The sequence below is a fragment of the Callorhinus ursinus genome, unplaced genomic scaffold (assembly GCF_003265705.2).
Source record: "Callorhinus ursinus isolate GAN/ISIS: 27379988/994484 unplaced genomic scaffold, GSC_fseal_2.0 scaffold3, whole genome shotgun sequence".
NCBI lineage: Eukaryota > Metazoa > Chordata > Mammalia > Carnivora > Otariidae > Callorhinus > Callorhinus ursinus.
Genome location: NW_027397065.1, coordinates 92,762,550 through 92,786,146, shown reverse-complemented (window position 1 = coordinate 92,786,146; position 23,597 = coordinate 92,762,550). Strand labels below are relative to the sequence as shown.

General features: G+C 64.5%; 1 protein-coding gene across 4 annotated transcripts in view; it reads right to left on the bottom strand.

The window, feature by feature from the left end:
- The window catches only part of SLC12A7 (solute carrier family 12 member 7), a 70,699-nt gene continuing 47,102 nt past the window's right edge, over positions 1 to 23,597 (bottom strand). For 3 of the 4 annotated variants that reach the window (XM_073891110.1, XM_025867496.2, XM_073891112.1), the window contains exons 4-24: positions 22,304 to 22,450; positions 21,094 to 21,148; positions 19,936 to 20,066; positions 19,030 to 19,271; positions 18,164 to 18,375; positions 17,646 to 17,813; positions 17,026 to 17,124; positions 16,559 to 16,616; positions 15,799 to 15,973; positions 14,366 to 14,484; positions 14,021 to 14,119; positions 13,444 to 13,563; positions 12,688 to 12,792; positions 12,144 to 12,312; positions 9,771 to 9,966; positions 9,300 to 9,469; positions 9,083 to 9,214; positions 7,011 to 7,118; positions 5,842 to 6,017; positions 2,793 to 2,926; positions 1 to 1,694 (exon numbers count right to left, since the gene is read on the bottom strand). In XM_073891110.1, the coding sequence (XP_073747211.1) occupies positions 1,603 to 1,694; positions 2,793 to 2,926; positions 5,842 to 6,017; positions 7,011 to 7,118; positions 9,083 to 9,214; positions 9,300 to 9,469; positions 9,771 to 9,966; positions 12,144 to 12,312; positions 12,688 to 12,792; positions 13,444 to 13,563; positions 14,021 to 14,119; positions 14,366 to 14,484; positions 15,799 to 15,973; positions 16,559 to 16,616; positions 17,026 to 17,124; positions 17,646 to 17,813; positions 18,164 to 18,375; positions 19,030 to 19,271; positions 19,936 to 20,066; positions 21,094 to 21,148; positions 22,304 to 22,450 (2,907 nt within the window). In that variant the 3' untranslated portion in view covers positions 1 to 1,602. Of the gene's footprint in view, positions 1,695 to 2,792; positions 2,927 to 5,841; positions 6,018 to 7,010; positions 7,119 to 9,082; positions 9,215 to 9,299; positions 9,470 to 9,770; positions 9,967 to 12,143; positions 12,313 to 12,687; positions 12,793 to 13,443; positions 13,564 to 14,020; positions 14,120 to 14,365; positions 14,485 to 15,798; positions 15,974 to 16,558; positions 16,617 to 17,025; positions 17,125 to 17,645; positions 17,814 to 18,163; positions 18,376 to 19,029; positions 19,272 to 19,935; positions 20,067 to 21,093; positions 21,302 to 22,303; positions 22,451 to 23,597 lie in introns of those variants that run through there. The other variant, XM_073891113.1, reaches the window with a different exon arrangement.

Genomic DNA, 23,597 nt, shown 5'->3' with positions numbered 1-23,597 from the left:
TCAGCTGTTATACAATTTATTCTTCTACCAACAAATCATAAAGACAAGGAAGCTAGAAAACAACGTGGAACCAACCTTAGTCGGCTGCCCGTGGGCTTCCGTGTGGAGGGGGGTGTGCACGAATGCAGCCGAGCCCTCTCACTGCAGCTGTGCTAAGGTCTACGCCGCGTGAACAGGGGTCGGGGGCACGGGGGAGGTCCTGCCATGCAGCCCGTCTGCAGTGTAGTGTCAGCGCCATGGGGCCCTGGGGACACGGCTCCGCTCCCGACACGAGGGGACCGAGGGCCAGGGAGCTGGGTTTCGCCGCTTCACTTGGTGCAGAACCGCAGCGGGAAGAGTACAGATGCCCAGGCGTGGCTGTAGCGGTTTGGCACACGCTCTGGCCGGTGATCACTCTGACGACGCAGACCCTCTGTGCTGCCCAACAGCTCCTTGAACGTCTGGACGTTTAGCCTCTGCCCTGACCTGAAATCTGTGGACCAGGTGACTTCCTTGGGGTCCGAGGAAGCCAGAGAAAGCCAAGGACGCAGCCGTTTGGGGCTCGTTCGCAGAAGCAGTCTCTTCACTGATGCCCTAATTACCACTGAAATCCCCAGGTGCTTAAATAAATAAATACACCGCACACACGAGGCACAGGTCACCGCAAGCTACGGCGGCATGATCGGGACCACGACCACGAAGCAAGTCCACAGCCCACTGAAACAGCTCACAGTGCCCTGCGCGTGGCTGTCACCGTCCCCCGTGCGCTGGCAGGAGGGGACAGGCACACGGGCTTCGGCTCGCTGACTCAGGGCCGCTGAGGCCCCAGGCACCCCCTCCATGGAGCCTGGCACGTGGAAACCGAGGGCCACCGGTACGCACACGTCAGGCGGGGAACTGTGGGTGAATTCTCAGAAACGGGGCCCAGCCGCCTGTGCAGGATGTGGCTGGCGTCCCAGCTGCAAACCCAGCCCAGGCGTGGCAGGACCCTCGCGTGGGCCTCTGCCCCTCAGGCAGCTTCCTGGAGCCGAACCCCCCAGAATGCGCCCACCCGGAATGACCACCCACGTCCACGTCCCCAAGGAATTGGGGTTCCCCTCCTAGACATTCCTGCACCAGGCAGGCAGGCTGAGGCACGCTGACCAAGGCCACCCAGCAAGTCGGGGTGGATGGCTCTCCTCGGCCTTAATTTACAGGAACACAAACAGGGACGCTACAGGGACAGGCGCTGAAGAGGCTGACCGAGGGGCTGAGGCCCTCGGCCACCTTCCTGAACGGATCCCTGTGGCCCAAGGTGACCTTCAGATCGAGCGGGGGTTTCTCGTGAGCATCCTGGACGAGGCAGAACTGACATGCAACCTGACAACCAGACAGGTCTGGCCACGGAAACTGCTTCTGGAACCCACAGCCTGAGTGCATGGCCAGAGCCGCTGGTCTCTTCCCGGGTCACCGCGAGCCTCCCTCAGGGGCATCCACGCCTCCCCCCACGCGAGGAAACCACCGCAGCTGCGGGCTGGCTCTGCGCCTGGAGGGAGAGCTGTGGGGCTATTCTGGAAACTTCCATAGGAGGCCACGTGTAGCACAATCCCCAGCCCGCCCAGCGTGTTCCTGGGTGGCTGAGCATCAGGAGTAGATGGTAACCACCTCCCGGCCGCTGCCCCGGACCAGAAGGACCCTGTCAAGCCCCTCGGTCAGGACCTCAAGGAACTCCATGTCTGGGGTGGCCTGAGTTAAGGACAGCTGGCTGCACTCACAGGAGTCCCGGGCAGAGGGAGGTCGGTTTCCAGGCAGAGGCCCAACACAGGCCTCAGCCAGGTGCCTGGCGGATGCACACTCAGGATCAGCACGCGCCCACGGCCAGCCTGACGGGGAACCAGAGCCCCACCCTCACCCCGGGGCTCTGGCACAGACAGGAGTCCATCGAGAACCCAAACAGGCCCGCAAGTCCCAGTCTGGTCACCAACCAAGCACAGGGTCCTCAAGCTTGTGGTTAGATCAAGACTTTTAAGCCCAAGAGCCACCTGCTAACCCCACCCACCCGCATTCCAGTGCCAGAGGGGAGGGCGGGGGCCATACCCCAGAGGGCAGCCCCCAGGCTGCACACCCACTAGGCACCCAAGTCCCCATCACAGGACACACGGTTAAGGGTGCGAACCCAGCTCATGGTAGAGCTGACTTGTGACCTCTGAGGTCAGGCCTGGCAGCCTCCAGCCAACCAGGAGGGGCACAAGCTGCGAAGGGCTGGGAGGCACGTGAGGGACCACCTGTGCTATAGCTCATCCGGGATGAGGGTACACGGTGCCCCCACATCTCAAGGAAGACGCCCAGCACGGGAGTGGGCCGGGCAGGAGGTCAGAGCCAGCACCGGAACCCATGGCGAGCAGGGTCTGGGGTTAGGGGTGTGGTGACTGCCCCCACACTGGGCGTTTCGGGGCCGGGGCTCTGTGTCTGTGTTCGTCTCACCCGTGGTCCAAATTCCTGTGTGTGACAGGCTCTTCACGGAGGGCCTGAGGTGCCCAGGATACCCCCCACATTTACGGCTTCCTCAGAGTCACTGATGCCCCAAACCAATCAAGAACCATTCACCTGGGGCCCCCAGTTTCTGGCACTCAGAGTGGGGGGCCAAGTCTGGCCCTCTGCCTGGTCTGCGTGGGTTCAGCCCAGGGGCTGGAGGCTCTGGCACCGGGAGCCACGCGTGGGGCCCCACTGCTCCCGCCCCCAACCCAGGAATCCTCCGGGCAAGACAGCCCTGTCCCCGGGAGGTGGAGTGGCCCAGCCTCCCCAGCCTGCTGGGCTGCACGCACAAAGGATACAGTTCTCATCCCCCTGCCGGTTTCTGGGGGGCCCCGGCATGTTCAGCAGGACAAGCTGTGCGCCCCGGGACCTGCTGAGGACGACACCGTTGAGCTTCACGGCCGTGTGCATCCTCCTGACGTTGGACTGGTTCCTGTGGGAGGAGGACCACTTGGTGCTCTGGCCCACAGCTCTGGGCGCCAGGCCGGCCTGAGCCCTGTGAGCCCATCTCAGTCCCAAGGAGAAACATCAGGATTCAAATGGCGTCACCTCCCCCAAAGACCCCGTGGGGGAGGGTACTCCATGTGAGGCTGGTGAGCACTGACCGGGGACATTACCCACCAACAAGAAGAAGGCTCTGGTCTCCAAACGTTCTAAAAACCGAGCTTTTCCATCTACGAGCAATGTCCCCCGCTGCAAACAGCACACTGTTGAAGGTGAAAGGCTCTAACCCCACCCCAACCGGGCGCCTCGGCGTCATGGCCCAGCCCTGCTTCACACTGGCCTTGAGCTAAGCTTGCTCAAGCACACAATGGCAACTCACTCGTCCTGACAGGCTGGGGGCAGAGGAGAGCCCAGAGATGCTGTGCAGACCTGGTGCCCAGGCTGGAGATGCTGGTCAAGAACAAGGCTACAAGGTCCACCCCAGGCTCGGTAGCCTGGACACTGCTGCCCTTGGCAGATGGCCGAGGGACAAGCGCTTCCAACGCTCAGCAACCCAACCCCTGCCCCTTGTTCTTCGCAACCACCCGGCTCCGCGCACTCCACTGGGCACTGATGGTCCTCCAAGCGTCCCGGGCAGACTCCTGCCCGCCCGCCTGCACTCCCCGGCGCACACGGGGTCTCGTCCTCATCTACCCCATGTGCACCAGGTGGCCACGGTCCCCACGGGTCCCCACGGGCTGAGTGTGTCCCAGGAAGCACACTCAGGAGAGGCAGCCTGGGCGAGCTAACCGTCTCCAAGACATCCACCCTCCTGAGCTGGATAACCCTGGCAACTCTGCCAGTTCTCGGGTGGCCTGCACGGTGGAATCCGCAGGCAGCCCGGCTGTGTAGGCTGCAGCCCTGCCGAGAGCAGGTCACCGTGCCCCAGACTCGGGGTGGGGGTGGGGGACAGAGGCCAGGGCACAGGGTCGGGGGAGGGCCCGCTGGGGCCGCCTCCGGGCCACGCCCTGTCACCAGCTCAGCCGTCAAGCCAAATACACCAGATCACAACCACCAATTCCCAGGAGAAAAACAGGGAGCCGGGGCTCTTTCTGTCCAGTTTCACCTGATAAAATTACAGACTGGGCACCTGTCCATGGCACAATCAGGGACCTTCCATCACAAGAACCATGAGTTAGCTGCCTGGACAGAGCACAATTACCAGTGTTTGGGGACAAGAGTCACTCCAGAAATGAGCGTCTGTGGGGTATTGAAGGATCCCTTACGGCTGAAAGTCTGAAAACACATATAATCTGAAAATCAGGGGTTTGGGTCTGGCTGGAAGGGCCCTGGGCTCCAGGGTGACATGGCTTGTGGAGGTCACAGGGGCGCGGAGCCGGCCAACGTGTGGCCCTCATATTTCCAGGAAGCCAGCAGAAACCTGCACTTGCTCCCCACAGCGGGCCGTAAATGCACAGAGTAAGGGAACCGGTCATGCGTATACTGAATCTGGTGGGGCAGAGCCTCCACTGAGGCTGGGGGTGGGGGGCCGCCCGGGGCAGAGGAGGGGCAGGTGAGCGATGAGCATGTGGCCGGCATGGCCGGGAAGCTGGGGTTCCGGTCCCTGGGCTCCTGGGGGCCACATGGCACGGACAACGGACCAAACACAAGCAGATGAGCACCTGCACGCACCAACGCCCCAGGGACAGCCAGCCACCCGTCACTCAGTCCCCTGCCACCTACAGGCTGACCTTCTCCCAGCCTAACCCTCGACCAGGAGGCCCCCCAGAGCCCCGGGGACAGGGTCAGCAGGCCCACAGCTCACAGCGTTTTTGGGGAGAAACCACATTCCTGTGTCTCCCCGCTTTTGTTGTCTTCGGTGACTTTACGCGGGGACCTCCCTGCGGATCCCTGCATGTCTACAGGCTCTACACCCTCCACGCCCAACCCCTGCCCGTCTCCGTGGTGTACACCCAAGGGCTGCAGAAGAAGAGCAAGACCTGGCCTTGGCGCTCTGCTGTGGACACCGCCCGGCCACCCCTCCGCGGGGGGCACACCCGCAGGTGCTGGGGGGGCAGGGGTGCACAGCGGCCCATCCAGCTGCGCCCCCATGTCGGAGCATGCACAGGGTCCGTCCACACCCCTCTGCACGCCCGGGCCGCGGCTTCCTGGGTGAAGAGCACCCAGGGCAGGGAGCAGACCTGTCCAAACGCTCAGCCTCCAGGGATGCGGACGGAGCAGCTAAGAGCTACTGAGTGCCAGCTCCTCTCTGCTCCGGCGGCTCAGGACCCGCCCTCCCTGCAGCGCAGTCCTGGCGCTGCTCGAGGAGGAAGCTCAGCTGTGTGCCCTGAGCCGTCTGGACGGAGGGGGGCTGCAGCACGTGCAGGCACGTGCACACACACAGGGCTGTCCACACGTGCACACATGCACACACGGTTCACAAGGCAGCACGGGCCAAGCATGCATGGTAACAGGTCTAAGAAGCATCCTAAATAAAGTGAGAGGACTTACAGATTTCCCCATTCTCTACATGGGAGAGAAAACACAAAGAACGAGTTACTTCGGGAGTGACCATGAGGAACTCCCCCGGCCCACCTGGTCCTTCTCCACGAGGGTGTCTGATCCCCGGACCCTCCCCTCACTGAGGACCCTCCAGGACCGGCCGCACCGTGCCCCCCACAGGCACCTGTGCCAGCGATGGCGGTGCTCGGCCCAATGCCGCAGGCAGAACCCGGGCCCCCGCAGGGGTCCCAGCTGGGAGTCCCCAGCCCCCCACGAGCCCTGACCCCCAGCTGCTGGGATCCAGCAAGAGCACAGACGCCCGGATCCCAGTGAACGGTGGCCCTCGGGCCCGCGCATCAGCAGGGACACGCCCGCGGCCAGTGCCGGGCCACGAAGCACCCCAGCCCCCCGGCCGGCACTCACGGCTTCAGGCTGAAGAGGCCCTTGACCCCGGACACGCCCGCCTCCTTGTTCTTCTTCTCTGCGATGAGCTTCTCCTTGGTCCAGGTCATCTGCACTCTGTCTGGGGCGGGCGGGGCCTGGGTCCTGGTGGCCACGGCGGAATGGGACGCAGTGTTCCTGTCGTGGATTAGCTGAGCCTGGCGGGAGAGCAGGGCACGGTCAACAGGACCCATTCTGTGACCTCACGCCTCCAAAGTGCTCCCAAGAAGGGTCAGGTGCAGATGAGAAGCTGGGAGCCCGGGACCAGCCCCCCTCGCGGGGGACCGGATGCCACCCCAGCCCCCAGCCGGGGCCTTCCTCCTGGGCATCCAGACCCAACTCGGCCCTCTTCCTGCCCCGGCTCTGAAGGCCACTGAGAGCAGCCCACAGCTCCGGGCGGACAAGGGGAGGTATGCACCCGGAAGTCTGCACTCGACGTAGCTCCAGCCCCCCCACTTGTCCATCGGCCCATCCAGTCCTCACTCCCTTATCCCCCGATTATCCGTCCACCCGTCTGTCCCACCCCCATTCCCTCACTCGTCAACGGCACAGAGTGTGTCAGGGAGCCCGTGTCCTTGGGGCGGGCCAGGCGCAGGATGAGGAAGTCAAGTGCTGCCCGAGTCCGGCTGGACAGGCCATGTGGGAGCAGGACCACGACCAAGGCCCAGAGGGAGCTGGCCTGAGGGGGCGACAGGGCTCAGGGCAGAGCTGGGTGCTGCCGAGAACCCGCGCAGTGACGTGAGGGGAGGGCAGGGATGGCGCCTGGAGGGGCCCGCACGCTGGCTCTCTGCAACCCACTGTGGCTCTCAGCCGGACGAGGGACGGAGGGAGGAGAGAGGCCAGGTGGGGGCCGCTATGGTGGTTCAGACAGGAGCAGAGCTGGGAAGGCCAGAGGACGCTGGTCCGAGCAGACCCATGTGTGCGGACAGGGTCCCCACGGCCCCGACCTCAGCCTGGGTGTGGACCCCGGGCCCTGAGGGCAGAATCGTGCCACCCGGCATTCAGAAAGCCAGGCGTGGGGACAGATGGCTCTGTGACCGCGGAGACCTGGTCCTGCTGGTCAGGCCAGCAAGCTGAGGCTGGACACCCCAAGGGCAACTGCCCCGTGCAAGTGGGGCTGCCAGGGGCCCGCCCGCTCCCCGCACGCGCACCTCCCTCTCCCGCTCCGTCTTGGACAGCTGCATCTGCTTCAGCATCTGGGACCTCTGCTCCATCATCAGAGTCTTCTCGTACGTGAACGCCGAGATGTCGTTTTCAACCTAGACAATGCGTGAAGCGCACGAGTCAACACCTGCCGTCTGCACGCCGCCTGTCCCCCTGCCCCCACGCTCGCGCCCTCAGCCCCAGCGGCCCCCGAACGGTGTGTGGGGGGGTGATCACGTGAGTGGGAACAGTGGCCACAGCTGAATCCATGTCTGCTCCCATGCCTGCTCCCAGGGGAACCCCACACCAAGCACGCGCCTCGTCCTGCACAGGTGTCTGGAGCTCGCCCGGTGACAACAGGGCCAGCATCTTCTCCAGCCCCTGGCCTGACCCTTGGCAGATGGCCCTGGGTCCTCCCGCAGGTCCAGGATGGGGTTGGCAGCAGGCGAGCACCATGTCCTCTGCCTCTTGGGCCCGAAGACAGGGAGCACCCTGTGACCCTCCGTGGAGCTCTCCCATCGTCCGGCAGGGCCACAGGCCCTGCTCACTGCTCCTGCAAGCTGGATCCTGTCCCACAAACATGCGGAGATGTGTTCTGACGCAGTTTCTGTGTCAATCCACCTTACTGAACTCTGAATATTTTCTCAGGTTTTCCAGATATTTAAGCGACGTCTGCACAAACGTCACCTTGCTTCCAACACTTAAGCTCCAGCATCAGCTTCCGAAAAGGGAGACAGGTGGGCAGCCTGCTTACCGCTGACCTCCGGAGACATTCGTGGGGGGCTAGCTGTTGGCCGGGTGTCTTTGACTCTGCCGGCCAGATACGCACTCTTACTCCCTGGTACTTGTTACAAAATCTATAAAGTCTACTCTTTAAAGTCACGTCTTAACGATAACCCCCAACCCTTCCTGCTTACGCGTCCAGGCTCAACACTTGGACTGGCTTTTCTAAGCCTTGCTGGCCGGGAGCATCTCCCTCCTTGTTAGTGACCCTGACTTCCTGCTGTTCAATGTTGGCCTTTGACTCTGGCCTCCCCTTCCGCCGTGGGGCTCCCTGGCTCCTGGAGACGGTGCCCCGGGCCCTCGCTGTCCTCGAGGTGGGCTTGCTGTGCTGGCGGGCTGGGCCCAGGGTGGAGGCTGGCCTGGCCAACGGCCCAAAAGTACAGCAGGGAGCACAGGGGCCCTGCCCACCTCCTGATGGAAGGAACTGGCTAAGCAGGTTCCAGCCACGGTCGGCTCGTGGCCACGCCGCAGTGCGTGGCCACGCAAGGCTGGACAGTGGCCCGCTCTCACAGAAGAGATGCAACTGCATCCCTAACGTCTCTCCCAATGAAACAGAACTTGCAGTTGTGACTGAAATCAAGCAGGGACACGGATTTTAACCATAATGCACCAACCACCTACTTGGAAAACTGAGTGAAATTAGCAGCCTTGATACGCAAGTACAGTCACTGCAAACCACAAGTCCACGCCTCAAGGCGCGATCCCGCCACGCTGCACCCCACGACCATTTCCACCCCGGTTCTGTTCAGCTTCTGGGACCTGACGTCACGTAAGGTTCCTGAACACGGACGGGAATGGCTGGCGAGGGTGACAGGCAGGACGTGGGCGCTGCCTTGAAGACACCAGAGTGGCCACGGCGGAACAGCGCGAGCAACAGAACCACCGTGTGGTCCCATGTAAACCCCGACGTGGGGAGATCGCGGGAGTCCACGTGGCTTGGCCGTGGCCAGGGGAGACACAAACAGCAGCCCTGGGAGAGATGCCATGGGCACAAGAATGCTCCCCTGCCCCAGGGATCTGCTCCCAGGCAGAGTCTGCAGGCAGAAACACGGATCTGCAGGCGAGGAGCCTGGACTGCAGGCGCACGGCCTCTGACAGGCCGCTGTCACGTCCGCCCGCAGGACATGCTGAGGAGCCGCGTTACATCGGGGTCCCCCTCCCATAAACCACTAAACCCACCAGCCCAGCCCCGAGCCTGGCAAAGGTAAACCTCTGCAAAGTTGCCACAGCCCATGGAGCCGAGGCAGCATGGGCCCTGGTGGGAGCCCGAGCCCAGGACCATGCCAGACTGCCTCACCATCTCCACCACCTCCACCTCGGCGCTGATCCTCAGGTGGTACAGGAACATCTGCAGGTCCTTCTTCATCTGGATGCTGTTGTCGTCCACCTGGGCTACCGTGAAGATGCGCATCCGGCACTTCCTCCACACCTGGTGGGCAGGCCACGGGGCTGGCATCTGCGCGCGGCAGGCGAGCCCTAGCCCCCACCGTGGGACCCCGCCCCACGTGGCCCACCTTGTGCTGCCGCAGCAGGAACGGCAACAGCATGAGGAGGCCCCCGTCGTGCACGACCCACCACACGTCAATGTCCCCGTCGCCAAAGCGCTCCTGGTTTTGTGGAAACAGGTCCACGTTTTTGGCCACCAGCAGGGCCTGCTGGGCTGTCGTGGTGTCTCGAACGGTTTCTGTGGCGAGACAGCGGCGGGTTACCCCATGGACTCGCGGGCTCCAGCCAGCGTGGGAGGCAGGCGAGGCCACGGGGTCCCCGGGAAGCTCCACCCGGGGCCCACGCTGAAGGTAGTGCAGGCTTGCTCGGCCAGCCACTGTGCCACCGGCCCAAGGGATGTGGGGCTCTCAGGAATCGCTGCACCGCAGGGCTGGCCGGAACGGCAGCGAGGTATCACACTGTGGGGTGCCTTCCCACGGGACGTGGGACACTGGGACGCCAGTGGGAGCCCCACCCATGGGCCCGAGCACAGCACCCACCGACAAAGTTCTTCCAGGAGAAAGTGTTGGCCTCCTGCTTCCAGGACTCGGGCCACGCCATGAGCACCGTGTTGTGCTTCATGCCCCCCAGGCCGGCCGACTGGATCAGGTGGGACATGCCATCCCGCAGGCTGGAGGATACCACCAGCTGGCAGAAGCCCTTGGTCTTCTCCACGCCCATCAGAGACCGGATGTTCTGGGGAGACAAGCTGGGTCGGTGCCTCCTCGGGGAATCCTCGCTCATTCCCCCGGGAGACGGAGGGCCTCCCCCTTCCCCACATCCTGGCCGGCCCATGAGCCAACTCTGTGGAGGCCACATCCCTCCGTGGGAACCAGCCCGGCCCTTCCCCAGTGAGGCCTCCGCTCCAGGAGCCGAGACACGAACACAGGCGGGCATGGTCAAGGACAAGGTTGGGGTGCACCAGCTGCTTCCATTTACGAAGCCAGGTGAATGCCGTGCCCCCAACCTGGCCGAGACGCTCCTGGCCAGCTCACGAGTCAGGCCACGGCAGCAAGCCCGGTGCAAGGGGACCGTGGCGCCCCTGGGTCCTCGTCCTCTGAGACACAGCCATGCTCCACCAGCCCCACGGACGGCAGTCCCCTCCCCTCAGGGTTACCACGGCTCTGAGTACCCCACTGGGCTGTACGTCTGGGGTGAAACCCAGCCGTGTTACCTACACTCAGCCCTTACACCTCCCAGCACAGCGATGGGGCCGAGCCACCAGCACACAGCTGCGTCCCCAAGAGACGGAAGAGCAGGGCCAGAGGGGCCCCGTCCCCCACGTTGCTCACGCAGACTGGCAGGTGGACCAAAAACCTGGAACCTGGCCCAGACCCTCGAAGTGCACACCACCACCGACTCCACGACGTCCTCCTACAAACGACCCCACGGGGGCCGAGACATGTCTACGGACCGCTCACCATACCACTCGGGACACAGAAACACCGAGACCCCCAAACACAAGCACAGCAGCATCGAGGAACAGAAACCGAACACACGCACGACACGGACCACGAAGCTGACGCAGACACACGCTGCCCTAAAACAGAAAACCACCTTTTTACAGTAACAAGAGCGTGTGAAACACCTTCTGCAGGATTGGGTTTGTTAATGAAACTGGGAAAGTCCGGGACCGCGCGTGTCAAGATGACAACAGCCCCCGGTGTCGGCAAGGGGGCAAGGATGGGGGATCTGGCCACGCCACAACCATCCCAGGCCACGGCTGCGGACGGCTGCCTTCCACGCGGCGGGTCTGGGCCGAGCATGTCAGCACCACGGGAGGCAGTCCCGCCCAAAGACAGGACAGCGTGCACAAGGACGGCACTGTCCACATCCACATGCTGTGGCCAGCAACCACCACGCTGGAGCCCACGGGCTTACGATCCTGCTGAAAGAGAGCTGCTGGTGCCTCAGGGACAGCACCTACCACGTCGACTGCCTTCCCTGAGCGAGGAACCTGCGAAGCGCCGACAGCACGGAGCTGGCTTGTCTAGCTGAGGGAGGCGGGGGGAGGGTCGGATGCTGGGATCTGCGACCCCTGCTCTGAATGCGAATGAGCCTCTGGGTGCGGCGCAGCTTGGACATGCAGCCGCAGTGCCCCCGGACACGGGGACACAGCGGCCCCTCCCCCACCTGCCCGACTGCCCAAGGGTTAGAAGGACCCACCCTGGAGCAAGGGACCGAGCCGCACCACCTGCACCGGTGGAGAAAGGGAAGACCTACGTGCGGAAGCAGGGAGGCCGCCCCCAGAAACCAGCGCTGACGTGCCTCCCACTTCGGACACAGTCCCTGACCGTCAGAGACAAAAGCACAGGACCTGGGGGGTCTGCCTGGAAACACACAGCCCCCGGGCGCTCACAACGCCAGCCGTTTCCACGTGTGCCTGAGACAACCTACGCAGGCCGAGGTCAGCGTCTCCTCCAGCCAGAGCCCCTGGACACATGGGCCTCAGGCCGCCATGCGAGACTGGGAGCGTGTAGGGGACGGAGCCCAGGCCAAGCCGTGGAGGGCGCCGGGGGAGCCGGGCGCCAGGGGGACGTCTCCAAGGCCGGGACCGAGCAGCCTCGGAACGGGCCTCCAACCCACACGCTCTCCATGAGGTCTCAGCCCGCCCACCCCTGCCAGGTCCCTTCAGCAGCCTCAGTCAAAACCACGCTCGCAGACGGCAGCAAGGGAAAACGTGCTGATCCGACCTTTCTGCAGAGGGCAGGCAGCAAGCGGCGGGCCTGCCCCTTGACCGCTTCACCCGCCACCCGTCCCCACCCTGCCCGCGCTCCCTGCTCGGACCTCTGTCCCGCGGCCGCCAGCCACCCCCTCCATGCCCACTGCAGTCTCTGCCCGCCACCCCGCAGACCCGGCCCGCGCCTGCCCACCTCCTCGGCCCGCTGGGCCTCCACGTGCTTGTCCAGGTAGGTGCCCTCCAGCACGGAGCCCACAATGGTCAGGCCCTTGCCAGCCTTGAGCTGGGTCGTGAGGGATAGTAGGCGGGGGTGTTTCACATGCTGCTCCTCATCCAGGCTCAGCATCACCAGCACCTGGGGCCTGCACCACAGACCGCGCTCACCAGGCGAGCCTGCCCAGGGCTACACCTCTGGGCGCCTGAGGGATGGAGGCTAGGGGGCTCTCAGCACAGAGGACATCCCTGACCTCCCAGAAGTGGGGAGACGTGCGGCTGGTGGTCCACGCACTTACCTCCATCCTCGGCAGGACCCCAGGGAGGTCCACTCACCCCATGCCCCACCCACCAGGCTGATCACGCCACGGCCAACCACCGTGCAATGAGAAGGTACTAGAACTTCCGAGACAATCGCTCCCCAAAAAGAGAGCGCGACTGTTTCCGTCTCTGAAGTGTGAGGTTAGAGATGGCGCTCTGCACTCAGTGCGTAAGGCCAGGTCGGGGTGGGCTGGGGGGCTCACCTCCAGTTCTTGGTGTGGGGAGGGCCGTGCTCCACACGCAGCAGAGCGTAGCGGGCTGCATTTAGTGACAGCCCCCTGATGCCATCACCCCACTCCTTCTCAGCCCTGCAAGAAAGGGGCAGCATTAAGGAGCCTGGGAAGGGACCCTAGGGCCAGGGCCCTGAAGCTTCCCTGGACCACAGGCCTCCAGGGGCAGTCTCCCTGAGAAGCCAGCCTGGGGTTTCTGTGACAGGACAGGGTGGGACCCTGGAGTCGGAGACACTGATGAGCACAGCAGGCTTGGTGGGCCTGGCCTCACCAGGAGTGGTCACACGCCTGACACTCCTTCTTCACCAGCTGGGAAGAGCTGGAGGGGGCCTCCAGGCAGCGGCCAGGACCCCTCAGACCCCACCCCTGGAGGGAGCCAGGCCCCAGGGACGGACCGGTGCTCTGGGATGCGCTCTGGGACGCAGCACGCTCTTTGGAAATTGTGAAATCCCTCACACATCACTGCTTTCACTGGATAGACTTCAAAGTTCTCAAAAAGCACATAGTAAAAAAGTGTCACAGGCGTGGAATCAATACAAGGTAGCAAACACAGCTCTCCACCCGTCATGCTGCCGGTGTGCAAGCCCAGACAGCAGGGCCCAGCTGGGCCCCTACACGGGGGCCCGACTCACACCGCGACCACCCCCACCCCTGCACTGGGCTATGCAGACCCCACGGAGACACCCCTACAGGGAGCACCGGCCGGCGAACTCACGCACAGCAGCTCACCCGCGGTACTCGATGTACTTGTAGATGCAGCCAGCGATGAGCATGGCGAAGAGAGCGTAGTACCAGGAGCAGATGAACATGAGCGCGAGGCACAGGCTCATGCCCAGGAAGGACAGCGCCCTGGAGAAACACGCAACTCACATTCCTCCCAAGCCCAGAACCCCGGAAACCTTCCTGGCGCCCTAACAAAGACCCTTCTCAGCTACAGCAAGAAAGCAGCCATGATGCCAGTGACCGGATGCCCCTCCCCACCCGCCCCGGACACTGAACCCTCGAGGGCTGAGCCCGCCATGTCTCCGCGCCCATGGACGTGGGACGCCCGATCAAGCACCCCGCGGGCCACACAGCACAACAGGCTTCACTCGTCCACCACACACACCGGCAGCATGGAGACCATGCGGCCACGGTCACACACGGAGGCCATCCCCCTGGCAGGGACCACGTGCCCCGTGATGCCTGGGTGGCCTGGGTGACATACACAGGTGCTAGGCCCGCCCGGCTCGGCTGTGGCGCAGGCGGCAGCGGCCATGCGGATGCACTGAGGACCCGGGGCCGTCCTGGTGGGGGGAGTGCTCACCAGTGGTAGTATCGGAAACGCGGCCGCCAGTTGGGCGTGCGCAGCAGGGTCTGCACCGCGCAGGCCAGGTTCACAAACATGTAGCACATGAGGAAAAACCTGCAGGCGTAAGGACAGGACCAGAGGGGCCAGGGGTCAGGTCCCACGTGGCCTCCCCACCGCCCACCACAGCACCGTCCCTCCCGTCCACCCCCACCCACGGCACCGTTCCACGAGGACCACCTGGCCCGCATGACTGGGTGTCTGCTGACCCCTGAGCAGGCCAGCCCCAGAGCGGGGCCGCACACTTGCCCCATCTCCGGGGCCTGTTCCCACACCCCTCCCACCAGGCCTGCAGCCACTCACATGGACAGGATGGGGGCCACGCTGTCCAGGGAGGCGATCAGGATGCCGGTCTCACAGATGAGGGCCGTGAGCAGCAGGGCCCAAGTCGGCTCCCCATTGGCCTTCCCGTGGCCAAACACCTGCAGGCAAAGGGCAGGTGGGCTGCGAGCGTGGGGGGCAGAGGCCACAGGACAACAGCCCACGTCCCGGTGAGAAGGCCAGCTTCCCAGGGGCAGCCCCAGAAGGGCTCAGGGACGGGACAGAGGCAGAAGCGGACTTGCACAACCCGTCCTGAACCCTCCCTGGCTCTGGGAGGAAAAGCTGATACCCAGAACCAAGAAGGCCGAGGTACCATCGGGCCTGGGCCTCACAGCGTGGGGCGGAGGTGAAGGTGACCCCTCCAAGCGCTGGACGGGGGCCTCCGGGGCATCCTGAGGCCAGCCTCACAGGGGCAGGTGCAGGGTCCCCCGCAGCACACGCGCATGGAGAACTGTGAGGACCCTTCGCCCAGAGCCACACAGGGCAGGACCACGCGGAGGCCACAGCTGCCTCCGGACACCAGCTTCCAATGCTTTTCTAGCACAGTCCCTGCTGCCCAGGGGCTCTGGGAACAGACGTGCGGAGCACCCTGCAGACACTGCAGACACGCGGAATGACTCCAGAAACAGACCCGGGGCGGGGCACCAGGGACATGGCACTACCCCCAGAGCAGGACCCTGTCTGCGCCGAGCCACAGACAAGAGCTGTGAAGTGTGCTGGAACCTTCTGGGGAGCGAAGGCGAGGACTGCGCTCTGGAGGGGGGAGGACCAGCCCCCACCCTGACGATGAACACGCACGAAGGGGCCCTGTGCGCCCGAGCCCCACAGTGAAGCCCCGGCCCCGGCCCCTCAGAAGGCCACTCGACCACATTTGCAGACGTGAGCTTTACGGGCGGCCCTAATCCAGGTGACCGGCGTCCTTGTGAGAAAGACGAACACAAAAGCACAGGCAGGCCACATGGGGACTCGGGGAAGCTGGGGAAGGTGGTGACACACCAAGGACAAACTAGCTTTGCCCCCCCCCGCCCCACGCGTCTGGGACTTCCCGCCCCCAGCGGTGTGGGCAAATCCCCGTGTGTTGTCTGAACCCCAGCTTGTGGCATGTGGTGCGGGGAAGACGCTGTGCCCAGCAGGACAGACACCAGCCCTGAGGAGATGGAGGCTCCCCGGGTTGCTCCCCTCAACTGTTCCCACCGCCCAGGGCGGTGAGGGGCCACCCCCTGCCCCCGACATGTACCTGCACCCTCAGCACCGTGACCACCCAGGGCGAGGCTGCCAGGCTGGCGGTGGGGACCTGGGTCTCACGGTCTGTAACCGTGAAGATCGTGCTCTGGGGGCAGACCCTCAGGGACCCTCACAGACACACCCCTTCCCGCGGGGCCCTCTGCTCTCAGAAGGGCAGCCACCCCGCTCACCTGTAGGAAGGGGATGATGCCGTCGCGGGCGATGGCCTGCAACAGGCGTGGTGCCCCCGTGAGGCTCTGCAGGCCAGCACCACAAGTCGAGAAAAAGGAGCCGATGACGATGACCCAGGGAGACGGCCAGGCCAGCATGCCAATGACCAGCTTCCCCTGCAGGGCCTCCCCAAACCTGTGGGGCAGGTGGGTGGGCTTTCAAATGTGAGCTGAAGACATAAACATCTTCCCATGCTCTGAGCTGGAGTGAGGCCACTGCCACCCTAACTGTCCTTTCTCAGGCGCAGGGAAACCAGTCATTCCTGAGACGTGGCATCGGCATGGCCACGCCGTCCCAAACCGCACAGAACCCCTCACGCTCTCTCGGGCAGGAGACCGCTCGGCAGTTCCCCAGCTACAGGCTGGGGCAGGACAGGACCACACACCAGACCGAGCAGAACGCCCCGAGAGGAGCCGTGGGGCTCAACCCTGGGGGAGGTCCCAAGATCAACGCTACCACCATCCACGAGAAAACTGATGCTGACCTGGAAGCTTCTAGAAGCCACAAACAAAAACCAACGTACTTGGATGCCTGGGTGGCCCAGTTGGTTAAGCGACTGCCTTCGGCTCAGGTCATGATCCTGGAGTCCCGGGATCGAGTCCCACATCAGGCTCCCTGCTCAGCGGGGTGTTTGCTTCTCCCTCTGCCCCCCCCCCCCCCCATGTGCTGCCCTTCTCAAGAAAAAAAAATTTAAAAAAAAAAAAAAAAAAACCAACGTACTTATCTCGTAAGATCACGCCTTCGATGCAGGCCCCGAAGAGCACAATGCAGGACAGGTCTGTGTCTTGTGTCAAGGAAGCGGCGGGCCAAACGTCATCGGCAGGGTCTGGTGGCGGGTGGGCATGAACCAGCCCTGCGCCCCGCCTGCCCGGTCCCCACTCCCCGCCTCCCCGCCGTGAACCCACGGCCCTCATGGCGGCGCCTTCCTCGCGGCCCCATCCTGGTTCCAGCTGAGTCAGGCTGCACACGGCCGATGACCGCCACGGTCACCAGGCAGGGGACGCTGGCTCACTCGGCAAGGACAGACCTCAGCGACAGCACGAGGACGCTTGGGAGGCAGCCGGCATGAGCTCAGCAACCTGGCGTCCCTCATTCTCCCTCGTCAGGCAGACGCCAGCCCGGCTCCCCCCCGGGCGGCAGCGGTCAGAGCACTGGGGCCTCCCTCATCTCGGCCCCTTTGAGGATACAGATAAAAGACGTCGTCACGATGGCCAAAATGGTCCCTGTGGGGATCGACTTCTGGGCGTCCCTGAGGTCCCCGGACCGGTTTGAGCCCGCCATGATTCCTACAGGACCACCAGGAGAGCCCCCCGTTACCACAAACCCAGAAAACGCCACCAGCCACGCCCTTGGCCACGACACACAGGGAGAGCGTGAGACTAAAGAGAAGCGCCTGGAACCCGCGCCCGCCTGCAAGCTGTGGGGCTCCAGCTGGTGAAGGGGAAGCCCGAGCGGCGGCCTAGCGCCCAGGCAAGGGCTGGACGTGCCACCGGCGCCAGGCCAAGGTGGGGGCTGGGGGCTCCCGCTGCGCACCGGGCCACTGAGGGCTGTCCTGGCAGGGGCTGAGGCACCGGCGCGCGCCGAGAGTAGTCCCAGAAGGTCAGATGAATGTCGTGTGAGGACGGCCCTCGGGTCCACGCCCAGCCGCCAGGGTCAGTGACCTCGAGGGCTGGTCAGTCGGGAGTGCTTGGGAGAGAGCTCCTTCCCACACCGCAATCAGCACGTTGAGGGGCGCAGAGACCCTGCAGCTCGTTTCCTGGGGGGGCTGGGGCAGGTGTGTGCAGTGAGGGACAGGGCAGGGCCTCACCGGTCACGGAGGGGAAGTAGATCCCGACCAGCATGGTGAAGTAGGTCATGATGTCAGTGAGGACGTAGGGCAGGCTGCTGGCCCTGCTCTCCTCTGGCACGGGGACCGACGGCGTGCTCTTCCTCTCCACAAACGCCCCCTTGTCTGCATACGTGCTCCACAGGTTATCTGCGGGACACAATAGGCCGGTAACAGGTTCCGGAACCTTCTGCCGGGCTCCTGCCATCAGGGAGGCTCCTGCAGAGGCGGTGGGGGTGGAGGGCTCACCAGCCCCCATGGGCTCCAACTTCACACAAGGACGCGTAACCTCTCCTCCAAGAAGACCAGACGGACCAGCCCTGTCGCCCCCCAACCACGACCCCATGTGTACCCAGCAGCAAACCCCAGAAAGGGTCTGCTGACCCGCAGGCTTTGCCACCCGGTGCTGACCATGGCTCCAGCTCCAGGGGCGGCAGCCGCCTGGCGGGCCCCCGTGGGGGAGGGCAGGCACGGTCCCACGTGGACCCTGGGGCGCTCACCCAGGAGGACGCCACTGGCCACGCCGGGGATGCCCTGGATCTCTGTGACATTGTTCTGGGCAAAGTACTCATCACAGGTGGCGTTGGGCATGGAGCTGTTGCAGAAGAGGCCCCAGAGTGCAGTGGGCGTCGTGCTGTTGTTGGCGGCGTGAAACTTGGCACAGACGTCGAAGCCACGTCTTGACAAGGTGCGGTTTCCCAGGAGACAGACCCTAGCGCGGGGGTTTGGCGTGAGCACATGCGGGCGCCTTGTGAAACACCTACTCCTGCTCCCCTCGGGCGACCGGGCTGGGGGCTGCTAAGCCGCTTTGGACACCCCACCCTGGGCGACGCGAGTGCCGCATGGGCCGTGAGCGGTGGCTGCTGCTCACACCAGTGGCCACCCAGCCCGTCAGGGCCCTCCTGGACCAGCCCTGCGGGCGCTGGGCCCACCTGGCCAGCCTGACAGGCCATGTGCCAGACATACCGCGGCTCGCTCACTCGCTGTGACCTGGGGCCACTTCCCTGGGACTTGGCATCCACGTGTGTAAGAGAACAAGAAAGAAACCCACTGGGGGCGGAGGGGAAGCACGGACTAGGGGAGCCAGGGAGCCAGGGCCTAGGGCGCATGGAGGTTGAGCCACCCAAGGAGGAGCTCAGTGCTGCCATCCTTGGGGCCAGCAGCACCCTGTCCACCCCAGACCTTCACCGGACCCACCCCACCCACGCAGATGGCGCAGCCGCACGAGCATCCTGAGGGCTCACCCCCGAGCCCAGCGAGAGCAGGGGCATCTGCGTCCCACGGCACCGCCACCCCAGCCAGGCAAGTGGTCACGGGCACAGACAAGGTTTGCAGGACGGGCCAGCTCTGCAGGCCCAGGACTCACGGGATGTCCGGTGGGTCGAAGGCGGTCTTGATAACACCGGCATAGATGGCTAGGATGGACAGCACCACGCAGGCCAGGAACACCAGGGCCAGCTTGTTGACATACTTGACGCCCACGAAGACCACCATGGCCATGAGCACCAGCGTGCATGTCCCGTACACACGCATGTTGTGCAACATGGCCGCGGCCTCACCTTCCACCGTCTCTGCCTGGATGATGGCCGCACTGGGGGAGATGTAGGTCTGCGGGGGACGAAAGGGGTCAGGAAGGGCCGTCAAGCACCCCTGCCTGGAAAGTGGCCCCATGGGGAGGCACCTGTCTGCAGGGGCTGGTGCTGGGCTCCCTCCCCTGCTGGGGGCCCCCCCCCCGCCAGAACGCATTCACAGTAGGCCCCGGGGGTGCCAAGAAATGAGAGCAGAGGGAAGACTGCAGAGAGACGCTGCCCTGGGGTCAGTGTCGTAGAAGCCGGCCTGTGGACAGCACCCCCAGCTCAGCCTGCAGGCCGAGGGCCACCACGCCCTGACAATCTGGGAGTGAGAACGTCTCTGGGGGAGGCCCTACTGAACACGCACAACACAAACTGAGTGGGGACGACGGGACGGACCAATTCCTGGGCAGCCCTCCTCCTCCAACAGCTGAGGCCCTGAAGGCCATGGCCGCACGGCTGACCGCGGGCTCAGGTTTGCAGCCTGTCACACAGGCGTCGACCTGTCGAGAACCTTAGTGGCTGAGCCCAAGGGCAGCCGGGGACACGGGTCACTGCTGCACGGGCAGGGTCGCTAGCCACGGCGGAGCCCCCGAGAGCCCGAGGCAGGCGTCAGAGTGAGGGGGCCGGCTGAGGGGGCCCATGTGCCTTGGGAGGGACTCCTCGGCGTCCAGAAAACCAGCCCAAAACAAGGCACTTACCAAAAAAATCTCAATGGTCCCCAAGATATACATGGCCCCGGCGAAGGTCGTGCCCAGATAGAAGCAGAGGCCAACGGCGCCCCCGAACTCAGGCCCCAGGGACCGCGAGATCATGTAGTACGAGCCACCAGCTGCCAACGGGACAGAGAAGCTGCAGGTCAGCGGCACACCGTTTACTGTGAGGCCAACGCTGGACCCAACACCGCGATTCTGTGCACTTTGCCCCAAAAAGGCTGAGGAAACCTGTGGCTGCTGGAGCACCGTCCTGCACCAGAGCACGCCCGACCCCAGACCCGGCTGGTGGATGAAGACACATCACTGTGGATCCACACATCCACACCACTGCCATGCGCAGGGGCACGGAGCCTCTGGGGACGGGCGGCCTCCCCAGGACCTGGAGATGCAGCACAGCGTCCCTCCCGGCCCTCCTCGCCTGAGGCCCCTGCCCACCCAGCCGAGCACCCCCGGCCCAGACCGAGGGCCATCCCCAGAGCCCCCACAGCCCCTCCGCTCTCCAGGCCTCCACACCGGCCACACGGTGCCGGCGGCAGGCACTGCCCACCCTGGCGCTTCGGTTTATTTCCAGATAATGAGGGTCTGGGAGAAATTAACCCCAGAACCAAAAGCAGGAAGCAGCTCCTAAAATGGCAGTATCTCCAACCACAGATCAAAGGCAAGATTTCCTAAGAAAGTTCGGGAAGTGTTCACATAGGTTCCCACAGGGAGCAGAATCCCAATGTCACAGCACCCTGAGCGCAGGGTCAGGGGCTGCGGACAAGTGTGCGCAGGGGCCCCACCTTGGTCTCAGGACAGCCCGTGGTGCCCTCAGGGGACACAAGACGCCTCCCAGGACACCAGGCACCAGCTCGCGGTGCACCGGTGAGAGCCAGCAGCCCGTGAGCACCTCTGCCTGGAGGCAAGCTCCCTGCTGATGGCTTCCGGGGGAGCCTGACTGTGCAGAGGTTGTCCCCAGTCTGCCTGCCTGCCCACCAGATGTGGAGGTCTCCGTCCTCCAGGCTGGCTACCAAGCAGGGAAGGGCACATGCACGCTGGGGCCCTGTGGGGCAGAGTGCTGCCCGCCTTGGCGGAGGCCGCCCTGGATGGGTCCCCGGCAGGGCTCAGCTCGGGACCCCACACGGCCTGCCCCAGCGCCCTTACCTGGGACCACACCGTTGGTGGCAATGGCACTCATGGAGATGGCCGTCAGCATCGTCTGCAAAGACACAGGTGATCCTCTCACAGGAGAGGGCCCCTCGGGGGCCACACCCGGCCCCATCGCAGAGGGGCTGCGGAGCAGTCAGGCACACGGGCTCCAGGGTGCTCAGGGCTGCCCCCAATCTCCCACTCAATGCCCCAAGCTGAGCTCCTGCAGGCCACCCAGAAATACCCAACTCAGGACCCCACCTGGAATGAAAGGCCAGCTCCTGCCTGGGTGCTCACCCGCCGTGGGGTGCAAGGGGGACCCCGTCTGGGTGCTCACCCACCGTGGGGTGCAAGAGGGACCCCGTCTGGGTGCTCACCCGCCGTGAGGTGCAAGGGGGACCCCGTCTGGGTGCCTGCCCTAGGGGCTGGATGCAGGACCTCCAGAGCTATCCCAGGCAGGTCTGCCTCCAGTGCCCCCAGCACAGCTCAGAAGTGACCGCACTACAGGCTGGGGGGCAGCCTGCAACCGAAGGACCAGAAGGAACAGCCTCGGGAGAGCTTAGGGCCTCAATGGTCACCGTGATCCCACCGGGCACAGCTTTGGCTGAAGGTCCCACTTGAAGAAGCCCCTGGTCCTTCTCCTGATTTTTATCTGGTTTTATGGCAACTACTCCAGATCCGTCCGGATTTCCCCAGTGAAAAACGTCACAGGAGGAAGGACGTGATGCAGTTTAGAAGGTGAGGCCACAGCCCGCGATGCCGCGGGGGGCACAGCCTGCATTGTCTGAATTCTTGGGGCCAGGGCACTCACACCTGGCGGATGGGAGGAGCCGAGTTCCAGTCTCCACAGCAAGAGTGGGGCAGGCGAGCCCTGCCACAGCAGGTGCCCAGGACGTGCGGGGGCCGCGGCCAACCCAGGAGCGGTGGGAAGGGGGCCTGGTTCACTGAGCGCCGCTGGACGCGCGGGGGTGGGGAGCCAGGATTGGGGCTGGACAAGCCACTGGCATGGGCCCCTCCTTCCAACAGGAAGCCCAGGCGCTTGTGAACTGGAAGGGACCGTGTCAAAACGCGGGTCCTCACGCATGCTGACCGTGCCCCCAAAAGCCCCCGGCCACGTCCTCCCCCCAGGCGCAGGGATGGAGTCCCACTGGCCCCCACTTCCCTCCGCGGCAGCAGCGCTCGAGGAGGCTGCCCTGGGCGGGGCCCCGGGGGCCTCAGCACTCACGCAGGTGCAGCACATGAACACAATAAGGAAGGACTCCAGCACGCCGGCCGCCCCCACGATCCACGTCAGTCGCAGAAAGAGGATCACCCCGAGGATGTTCTGGAGGCACGGCAGGTAGACGCCAATGAAGGTTCCCATGCGCGGGCTCTGAAAGAGAGCGCAGCAGTTCCGGAGGCCCAGGCGGCCACGGACGCAGGAGGGAGATGGGCGGCTGCCCCCTAACCACGCCGAAGTCCCCGCAAAGTCAGCAGTGCCTCAGTCAAACCCGCCGGAAAGTCCCGACAGGACACGAGGCCGCGTGAGCCCAGGGGGCCGTCTCCAGGGTGACCGAGAACGCAGCGCTGGGAGGTGCCTGACGGCGTGTCCCCTGGAATCCTGGAGGCCACCAGGGCTCAGCACACCAGCCGGGCGGGCAGGCGGCCGGCAACCAGGCCAGAAGCCAGCACAGAGGGCAGGCCCCGCTGGGGTCCCAGCCCATCCCACACGTGGCGGAACACCGCGGTCAGGGGCACGCTCGAGATCTCGAGACTGACTGAAAACAATGCTCAACGGGAAAATATCTCAAACTCAGGTGAGTAAAAGAATCCACACAACTGGGGAAGATTTGCTTTGGAAACATCTGCTGCGAGTAGAGGGGCTGCAGACAAGGGCCCAGGAGGCGGCTCTGCTGGCCTGCACCCACATTCAGGGAGGCAGGCGGGCTTCTCGGTCCAAGGACTGGCGTGCACCCAGGAACGCCTGTCCCCGTGAGCCGGGAGGGGTCAGGGCCGCAGAGCCCCATGGGATCCCCGGAAGAGACTCTGAGGCACAGGGAATCCCTGGGTCTAGACGGGACACTCAGCTCCCTTCTAACGCAGGGCCTGTGTGGCGCCCCCAGCCCACACCCTACCCACCCACAGGGCCCCCAGAGTGGTCACAGGGCCGGCAAACACCCCAGGGACTTCCCCGTTGTGTGAAATGGGACAGTGGTGCCAGGCAGGGTGCGGCCTCTCGGTCACGGTTCGATTCCCGCGCTAGGCAGCCATCCCCAGCCGCTGCAGGGTGTCCACTGATGTCCTGCAGGCAGTGGCTGGGCAGACCCCGAGTCACCCTGGAAGGGCAGGACGGGCCTCCCACTCCCTCCTAAAGGCAGCTTTGGTGATCAGCCCAGCTGCACGTGAGGTCCAGAGCCCTGGAAATGGCACCCTGCAGGGGGGCTGGGTCTCTGGACACAGCCTCCTGTGCTCGGGGGGACACGGTGGGTGTCAGGGCAGTCTCCACACCACCAGGACCTGGTCAGTCCCCAGTGGGGCGG